Source organism: Vombatus ursinus, unplaced genomic scaffold, assembly GCF_900497805.2.
Source record: "Vombatus ursinus unplaced genomic scaffold, bare-nosed wombat genome assembly UNPS02014794.1, whole genome shotgun sequence".
NCBI classification, from domain to species: Eukaryota; Metazoa; Chordata; class Mammalia; order Diprotodontia; family Vombatidae; genus Vombatus; species Vombatus ursinus.
Window position 1 is genome coordinate 22,250,029 of NW_020954572.1, and position 10,389 is coordinate 22,260,417.

Here is a 10,389-nt window from a genome sequence, read left to right on the forward strand (position 1 = left end):
AGTTAGTTTTTTACAGCATGTCTACTATGGAAGTGTTTTTCATAACTGCACAAGTATAGCCTATATTGAGTTGCTTGCCTTTTCAATGAAGGTGGGTGGGGAGGGAGGAAGGGAGAAAATTTGGAACTCAAAGTTTAAAAAAAACACGTTTAAAAAAAACTTTTCACATGCAACTGGGAAATAAGAAATACAGGAAACGGGGTACAGAAGTCTATCCTGCCCTATAGGAAAATAGAAGGGGAAGGGGTGGAGAGATAGCAGGGAAGGCAGACTAGGGGAATTCAGAATGCATGCCATCTTGGGGTGGGGGAGGGGCAAGATGGGGTGAAAATTTGGAACTCAAAATCTTGTGGAAGTAAATGTTGAAAACTAAAAATAAAAAAAATAAATTAACAAAAAAAAAAATTGACATAGAAAATGTGTCTCCTGGCAACAAAGGATAAAACCAGTAGAATGCCCAGTAGCATATAAGCTGGGAAAATAGTAGTTCCAAACAGAATTCATGACCAAACAGGAGATAGAAAACATTATGAAATGCAAAATGGATAATTTTGATTACATTAAGTTGAAAAGTTTTTGCAGAAAGCCAATGGAACCAAGATTAGAAGGAAAGTAGAAAACTGGGAAAGAATTTTTACAGTGTCTCTGATATGGGTCTCGTTTCTAAACTATATAGAGAATTTAGTCAAATTTATAAGAATACAAGTCATTCCCCAATTGATAAATGGTCAAAGGATATGAACAAGCAGTTCTCAGATGAAGAAATTAAAGTCATCTATAGTCATATGAAAAAATGCTCTAAATCACCATTGATCTGAGAAATGCAAAATCAAAACAACTCTGAGGAACCACATCACACCTATTAGATTGGCCAACATGACAAAACAGGAAAATGATAAATGTTGGAGAAAATTGGAACACTAATGCATAGTTGATGGAGTTGTGAAATGATCCAAACATTTTGGAGAGCAATTTGGAACTATGCCCAAAGGGCTATAAAAATGTGCATACTCTTTGACCCAGCAATAGCACTTCTAGGGCTGTATCCCAAAGAGATCATAAAAATGGGGAAAGAACCCATATGTACAAAAATATTTATAGCAGCTCTTTTTGTGGTGGCAAAGAATTGGAAATTGAGGGGATGCTCATCAATTAGGGACTGGCTGAACAAGTTGTGGTATATGAACATAATGGAATACTATTGTGCTATGAGAAATGATGAGCAGGCAGACTTCAGAAAAACCTGGAAAGACTCATATGGACTGATGTGAGTGAAGTGTGCAGAACCAGGAGAACATTGCAGCTACGTTGTGTGATGACTAACGTTGACAGACTTAGCCCTTCTCAGCAATGCAAGGATCTAAGACCATCTCCAAAGATCTCATGATGGCAAATGCTATCCACATCCAAAGAAAGAACTATGGAGTTTGAATGCAGATTGAAGCATACTATTTGCTATTTTTTTTTCTTCTGTTGAGTTTTGTTTCCTCTTTCTGGTGGTTCCTCCTATTGGTTATAATTCTTCCTTACAACATCACTAATGTGAAAATATGTTTAATAGGAATGTATACGTATAGCCCATATCAGATTGTGTGCCATCTTGGGGAGGGAAGTGGGAAGGGAGGTGGAGAAAAATTTAAAACTCAAAAGCTTATGGAAGTGATTGCTGATAAATCAAAATAAATTAAAAAAAAAAAAAAAGAAAATAGTAGCTCCACAAACTATGTTGGCATAGACTAATGGCCTTTAAAAGGAGGTCATCCACAGTTTGTGATAACAATGAAAGCGCTTATTTGAAGTTTATTTTTCCAGCACATACATACTAACAGTTTGCTGGATAAATTAAAAAATTTCCCGGCAGTTTTGTTCATACGAGTACACTACTTAACCCAAAAGATTTTCAATATGGCTGAAGTACATTAAAAGCAAGCATTACATACAATCAACAACCTAATGACATCGATTAAAGAAAGTTTCTTAAATACCGCAAGAAAGAGGGAGGACTAGTTACTCTATCAGCTAGAAAGGAACGCAATTGAAAATTTTTTCAACAACTGCAATTAAAAAAAAACAAAACAGTTCTATCATTCAGGCTGGGTTTTCTGCTTCATTTACCCAAATTAGGGAAATCCATGTATTCTCTTATTTATTTATTTATTTAGTTAGTTATTATTTTGGGAAAAGGTGCTGCCCTCTCTGGGCTGTCAGCATTAGCTCTAGTCATGGACACAGACCATCAAGTGAATTTTGAAAACAAAATATAAAATCTCCTCTTTGAATTCACTACACCCACAGGCTTCTGAGGGTTACTGTAGCATAGTTTACTCAACAAGAATATGGTTATTCCAGAGTTCCCAACTAGACCACTTTAAGAGAATAAATTCTTGAGAAACACAGCTAGGTCACAATTAATGTGAGTTTGAATAATTCAAAATTTGATTTAGTAAGAGTTATAAAATGTCTCAGAGGTAGTTGGTGCAGATGAGGGTACAGCTAACTATCCCAATGTCCTGAAGAAAATAATCTACGGATGACTGATACACTGATCAACATATTTTTGATGTAGATGAGATTTCTTCCAGAACTTAGAAAGAAGAACACTTGAACTGGGATTTTAAACTAAAACCAATGATTGGTCTCAAAATTCTTGGGCTCTGAAAGGCTGTAACAATCAATCCTTCCAGTTCTTTAGCGGTCAAATATGAAAGCAATGGTGACTAAAACTGATTCTAAAGATTGGTTTTCAAGTTTGTTTGTTTTTTTTTTATCCCAGCTACTGGAAAATATTGCAAGGACAACAATATCACATTTAAAGCATTACTCATTTTAGATAATGTCTCAAGTCATCCAACTACACTGGGTTCATTACGTGAGAATGTGAGCATGAAAACCTACTAAGGTGTGGCTACACTGAAATCTGCACCTACAAGAGTTTGTATGAAGATTTAAAGAAAGAAAAGACATCTCAGTCTTAACTGCTAAAATATTTTAAAAGAAAGTAACAGGGTTTGTGTCATATAGTCAGTATAAGCTTATCTTCAAATAAAATATTCAGATTTTTAAAATTTTGCTTTTTATAACTACTCTATTAGTTTATAGTAAATTTGATCTGAAATACATTTTGCTGTTACATTACATTAAAAAACAGTTAAAACCTTATTTTAAAAAAATTCATTACATATTTTCATTGAGCTGGAACTAATGACCACATTTTACGTATAATTATAACTTCTAATGCAACTACACTGGAAATAGATCATTTGCACTAACCAGTAACCCAACTCTGCCCGGAATGCCTAAAGGGAATGGAGACTGATACAGTGACAGCTTCCAAAGTTAAACACAAAATTTATAAATATTGGTCTTTTAGAACTCTAGGAATAATAGAGGTATCCCCTAAGTAAAGGATGTAAAAGGACAGCTTACAGCTTTCCTTGACTGAAGGTACCATTTGTTTTTGGCAACAAATTTTTCTTCCTCAAGATGAAACGAATCTTTAACATGAAAAACAAATACAAAACTCTGGTTGCTGTAACAGTAGTCAGGTCCTTATGAGGAACCTTTGGGCAAAGTGATGGTACCACAGGTGCAAGGGAATGGGAATATGCTACTCACTATGTTCATACCCAATCCCTCCCATATACCCTTCCAGATAAAAACAAACAAATAAAAAACCAAGAAGTCGATTTCAACAAAAACATAGTTTATTCTTGGGCTTACAATTCAATTTCGTGCATCCGAGATCTATATTTCTTGTTTTTCTTTTGATAGTCTTTAAACCATTTCACTACTCATAAATAACTCCAATAGGCCAGCAAGGGAAATGAAGAAGATTTCAAGTTAAAAATTTGATGGAAAAAAAGGTCGCTATAACACTAGAAGGACCAGGTGCATCAAATGACACAAAAATTTTATTTTACTTTGAAATAAAAATTTTCATCCTACTATCTCTATTTACTTTGCCTTAGAGATTAAAAAAAAAATGGCCTATGTTAATTGATGCAGCTTGGTCCTTAGAAGTATTCTTAAATTCACTCCTTCGAGTGTTAAAATAAGTCTTAAAAATTATCTGTCTCTATGTACCGATGCTGAGTGAAGTGAGCAGAACCAGAACCTTGTACACATTAACAGCCACGTTGCGCAATGACTAACTAGTTGGATTTAGTCCTTCTCAGCAATGCAAGGATCTAAGACATCTTGACGGAAAATGGTACCCACATCCAGAGAAAGAACTACGGAGTTTGAATGCAGATTGAAGAGTACTGTTTGCTCTTTTTTTTTCCTTCTGTTTTGTTTTAGTTCCTCCTATTGGTTCTAATTCTTCTTTACAACATGACTAATGTGAAACTATGTTTAATAGGAATGTACATGTACAGCCCATATCAGATTGTGCTCACTCTTGGGGAGGGAGGTGGAGAAAATTTTAAACCCAAAAGCTTATGGAAGTGATTGTTGAAAACTAAAAATAAAATTAATTTTAAAAAAATTATCTATGTATTTTAGGCATCCCCAAGGTCTCGTGTTACCATAGCTTTGTTCAGATCACACTTTACTATTATTCATGTACTCTCATTCCAAGCCAACTGACCTCCTTACTATTCTCCATAAACAATGGTCATTCTAGCTCCTGTTTTCCTGTCTTTCTACAAGCTGCTGGTCCCTATGCTAGAATGTTTTACCCTCCTCACTGCTACTGTATGAAATTCCTGTCGTCCTTAAGCATAGCACAGGCCACTTCCTAGAAGAGGCTTTACCTGGTCCTCCTAGTTGCAACTGTTCTCTGGCACACTTCTGAAAATATTCTTTATTTACTTTGTTTATAATCATGGATGCCTTGGATAATGTCCCTCCATACCCTGAGCTCCTTGAGGTCAAAGACTGTTTCATTTTTTGTCTTTGCGTACCCAGCCCAGTTCCTAGAACACGACAGGGGTATAAACGTTTGTTGAATAGAACTGCAATCGTGAGCAGTGAACATGAGAAGATAATACCCCTATAACTAAAGTCTTTGAAAGGTTTTTTTTTTAAAGTTCCATGTAATATTATGACTCATTCTATCAATCTTCAAAGATTTACTTCAAATTCAAAGAATTATTCCAATAATGTCATTCACTGAGTATTTATTGAGCATCTACCATGAGTATAGCATCGAGTTAACTGCCATAGCAAAGAGAATTCTGAATCATATTTTATCCATATAAATCAGGTTATACCATTTTCATAATGTATTAGCTATCTCTAAAGAGTAAAACAGTATTTTAAAGTAAGTGGTTCTTGACAATTACTCACCAATTTAAGCCAAAGACTGAGAAATCGGGGGTCATTATAATATCGTTTCTCCTCCTGAAGGGCTTCCACAGCTCTTTCTAATAATGTTGACATATTACTTTCCTTTCCACCCTGAGGGAAGTTCTGCTCTGTCCAGTTAATGTATCTAAGTTGGTACAAAGAGAGATAAAAATTGCTCAATTCTCAGCTAAGAATGTTATTTTTTTTTTCCAATATCTATTCTGAACAGTGATGTTATTCTAATTTAGAACAGAAATACTTTGCTAAGGGCAGTTCCCAAGCCTCCATCTGTCAGGCTACTTCATTGGATGATCACTGGATCAAGTGAAAGGGACAAGAGCACCTACCTCACCCAAACATCTAGTGGATCATCTCCAGTATAAAAGCGAATTTCAGATTCAAATGCTCTGCAACAAAGACAGGCAATGCCTTGTTATTTCTTCTAGTACATTAGAGAAAAACAGTAAAATGAACAAACATCTTAACTCCATTTTCATTTATTAAGGATATATTCATTACCTCCTGCACAGTACTAGACATTATAAGATTTTAAATTTCAAAATGTGCATGGTCTATGCTAGACAAGTACAAAGAAAACTCAAGCCATAGGTTAACAGATTATTATAGACAGAATTCAACAGATGTATGTATAGTTTAGACACTGAGGAGGACAGAGAAAAATCACTGACCTGGCTAGGAAGAAGTTACCAAACACCTAAGGAAAGCAGAAGCTCAAGAAGCAGGATGCATAAGGATCCAAAGCCCACATAGCTGGAATTTGAATGTCTCAAGGTTATTTCCTGACTTTTCTATAACTAGTTAGTCTTGCAATTCACTGTTAAACTTTTTAGTATCAATTTTGGTTCTGGAAGGGAGCTTGGAGGTTAGAGAAGCAGAGAAGATTTAGAGATAGAAAGGATCTTACAGGTTATATAGTACAACTTCCTTATCTTGATATGATCAACTGAGGCTCAGAGAGGTTAAGTGGTTTTGTCCAATAGCACACAGGTAGGTAATTAGTGGCAGTCAATCAGACAATAAACATTTATTAAGTGCCTACTATGTGCCTAAGCACTGTCCTAAGCCCTGGGGATACAATGAAAGACAAAGCACTTCCTGCCGTCAAGGAGCTCCTAGGGTATGGGGTGGGGGAGGACAACATACAAACAGCTATGTACAAACAGGCTACATATGGGGGGAAAATGGAAGTAATCAATAGAGGGATGTTACTAGTATTGAGGGGGAATTGGAAAGGCCTCTTCAAGGCAGCCAGGAGATGGAGATGAGGAAGATCATTTCAGGCACAAGGGACAACCAGTGAAAATTCCTGCACTCCGGAGATGGAGTTTCTTGTTTGAGGAGTGAAGGGAGGCCAGTGTTACTGGAATGAAAAGTATTGGGGGGGGGCAGGGAGGAGGGGAGAGAGGGGGAGGTATTTAGGAAGGACTATGAATGTCAAACAGAGGATTTTATATTTCATCCTGGAGGTCATAGGGAACCACTGGAATTACTTTTGAGTAGAAGATTAGAGGGATAATAGGGTCAATCCTATGCTTTAGTAACATCACTTTGACAAAGGAGTGGAGGAAGGAGTCCAACTAGTAGGCCATGACAATCATCCAGGTGTGAGGAGATATGAGAGCCTGTACCAGGACGGTGGCAATGTCAAAGAGAAGGGGGAGTACGAGAAAGACACATTATAAAGATAAAATCAACAGGCCCTGGCAACAAATTGAATATGAAGGGTGAAAAGTGAGGATTTGAGGATGACAACTTAGTATAGAGCCTGTGCTAACTGGGAAGATGGTAGTACCTTCAACAGTAATAGAAAAGTTAAAAAAGGGGAGGGTTTGGGGGGAAATAGACTAAACTTGGTTTTGGACATGTTGAATTTAACATATCTATGGACATCCAGTTCAAGGTGTCTAAAAGGCACAGCTAAGATTCTAACCTTCCTCTGACTTCAAATCCAACATACTTTCCATAACAACATACTAAAATTTCATTTATTGAGGGAGGAAGAGAAGCCCCATTTCTGGGATACCTTTAAACATCATTACGGACAATTAACCTAGTTAAGCTGAGGACATATTAAAAGATACAACATCTAATCTCAGAAGAGAGTAAATCTTTATCACTGATGAGAAATTACCTTAGATAGCTATTACACTGATAAGGAGATGAAGAACACAGCAACACATTATGAGTTCTCAAAAAAATAGAATTTTATAATCACCATTAACACTCCTTCTGCCAACTGGCATATTCCTACCCAAGTGGTTGGTCTATTACTACTTAGGATACATGGAAGCCACAGAGAAGCTGGAGGATTGATTTTTGTCAGTCCCACTAACCTTTTTTGCTGATGAAGAGCAGTATGACTGGCAGTATCCTGCTGTGCCAATGCTTCCTGCAGTGTGGACATGATCCGGCCTTGCCTCAAGGGCTGAACATTTTCTTTACTCAGTTCCCACTCATCACCCTCCATGGCTTTACTCTACAGAACAAAAACCAATATCAGATTCCTCTTTAACAACTGTTATTGATTTGTTAAAAGAATTTCATTTATTAAGCAGTAGAATTTGTTATGAATTTACAGTCTTTAAAAATCCTAACTCGGGCAGTTATTCTTGCTGCAATGGATGAACAAAAGTATAGGCCAACAGACATTAATGTGAGGCCATTATCCTCCGGGAGCACAGTCTCTCTTTTAGTCAACCCCTGTTATGGTGCCTTATGGAGTGACTGGGCAAAAGGCATTATTATTGGCTAGAACTACCGGACCACAGCTGAGGAGAGGCATGCGAAATGAGTTAACATTTTGATATATAGACAATAAAACAGTACTTCTATGTCTCCCTGAAAGTATCACATTGTTTAATTAAAAATGGACAGCGATAAAACTGTACATCCCCTTTGACACAGCAATACCACTACTTGGACCGTACCCCAAAGAAATCAAGAAAAGGGAAAAGGATCTATATGCACAAAAATATTTATAGAAGCTCTGTGGTGATGAAGAATTGGAAACTGAGGAAATGCCCATCAACAGGAACAAGATGTGGTTTGATAGTGATGGAATACTATTGGACTATAAGGAATGACAAAGTAGATGGTTTCAGAAAAACCTGGGAAGACTTACATGAGCTAAAGCAAAGTGAAATGGGCAGAACCAGGAAAATATTGTACATAGTTAACAGCAATATTGTAAGAGGGTCAACTGTGAAAGACTTAGCTACTCTGATTGATCCAAGACAATCCCAAATGACCCACGATGAACAAATGGTATCCAACTCCAGAAATAGAATTGATGAACTCTTGAGAGCAGATTGAAGCATACACTCTTCACTTTCTTGCTTTTTTTTTTCTGCAACATGGCTAATATGTAAATGTTTTGCATGACTTCACATGTATAACTGATATCATAGTCCTTGCCTCAACTCAAAATTTTAAAAAATGAATGCTAAAAATAAATTTTAAATTAAAGGAAAAAATGAACACAGTGGTAGTCGATCAATAGCTGATCTTTTCACTTGATGATGCAGAGATGTTAATTCTGCTAAATTTGCCTTAATACGTATTAACTATATATTTGTCATATGCCAGTACTCTGCTGGCATATTCTGATTGCTCACTAAAAAGATATATATAAAAGTAACTATAACATATGAACAAAAAAAATATAGCTAATAGTCAGAACTGGCCATCAAAGTTATTTCCATTCAGCCCACTATGTTATTTTGTCTTGTGACAAGATAATTACCATACTTCAGTGGTTCTCAAAGCATAGTCTGGGAACCTTTGGGGAAGAAGGGGTGTCTCCAAGATTCCTTCTGGGTATCCACTATGTCAAAACTCTTTTCATGATAATATTAAGATATTTAATTTCTAACAAAGCAAATACCAAGACATAAGCCACATAAACAAAAGTTTCAGGGGAAGGAGTGCTCAATAATTTTTCATTGTGTAAAGGATCCTGAGAAAGTGTTTGAGAACTGCTGCCATAACTCATTACACTGACAGAATCTCAAAGCTCTCAAAAACCAATGAAGAGGCCCTCAGAATAATTAAGCACCCATTTATGACTAAACCTATTAAAAAACACAAAACTTTGGAATAAAAAGAACATTCTTCAAAACTGAAGGACTAGGAGTGCCAGAGACCTTTTCACAAAGTCTCTAAGGTCAAAACTATTTTCATAATAATACTAAGGTGTTTCAATGGCTAATACAATAAATACCAATAGATATAACCCACTTAAAATTTCTCTGAGAAGTCCTCAATAATTTTTAAAAGTGTAAATAAAGGGGTGTCAGGCCAAAATGTTTGAGAACTGCTCCATTACATCAACCATACTATCTTCAGGTGAGGTTCTTGTGAGGTTCCAATGAATGAAATATATAAAGCGCTTTGCAACTTTAAAGCATTATATAAATGTTAATCATTATTATTATGATATATAAACAGCCATGTATAAAAAAATGTTTAAGCTTTTTTAAAAATCTAAAATCAATAATCTGGAAGGACTGATGCCAAACTGGGCAAAGTTCATTTGAACCAAATAATACCACACCTTTTAGATAATTGGTAATCCGTTAATTCCTCAGTATACCTCCTCTACCTATGACAAAATAAAAACTTTATGATGTTTATTTTCTTATCCCAAGTCAGTCTTCCTCATCTATGGCCTGTCTGCCCAGGATCTGCAGGCTATGACCCCAAACTCTGTTTCTTGTCTCATTACTCAATCAGGGAAGAGTTCAGGAGCATCTTCAACATCAGAAGCATGGCTTCCATGCCCTCCCCTCGTTCCCACTCCCAGGGCCTGGTCACAAAGGGAGAATACTAGGTGGGGATGTTTGGGGGGGGGGAGGTTGGAAGGGAGGGGGGAAATGTATGTGTGCTTGTGGTGAGGAAAGGGGGGAAGTGTGTGTGTGTGTTTGTGTGTGTAGTGAGGAAGGAGGGAGTGGGGAAATGAAGGTGGGAGAAAGGAAGAAAGCTCCGGGGAGGGAAAAGGGCGGGGGTCCTCTGAGGGCCTTCTTAGTCTATTTCTACACACACACACACACACACACACACACACACACACACACACACACA

The 10,389-nt window shown here is 36.8% G+C and overlaps 1 protein-coding gene across 2 annotated transcripts in view; it reads right to left on the bottom strand.

The window, feature by feature from the left end:
* The window catches only part of BUB1B (BUB1 mitotic checkpoint serine/threonine kinase B), a 71,800-nt gene that overhangs the window by 61,019 nt on the left and 392 nt on the right, over positions 1-10,389 (bottom strand). For both annotated transcript variants that reach the window (XM_027869830.1, XM_027869829.1), the window contains exons 2-4: positions 7,644-7,786; positions 5,637-5,696; positions 5,290-5,434 (exon numbers count right to left, since the gene is read on the bottom strand). In XM_027869830.1, the coding sequence (XP_027725631.1) occupies positions 5,290-5,434; positions 5,637-5,696; positions 7,644-7,777 (339 nt within the window). In that variant the 5' untranslated portion in view covers positions 7,778-7,786. The remainder of the gene's footprint in view (positions 1-5,289; positions 5,435-5,636; positions 5,697-7,643; positions 7,787-10,389) is intronic.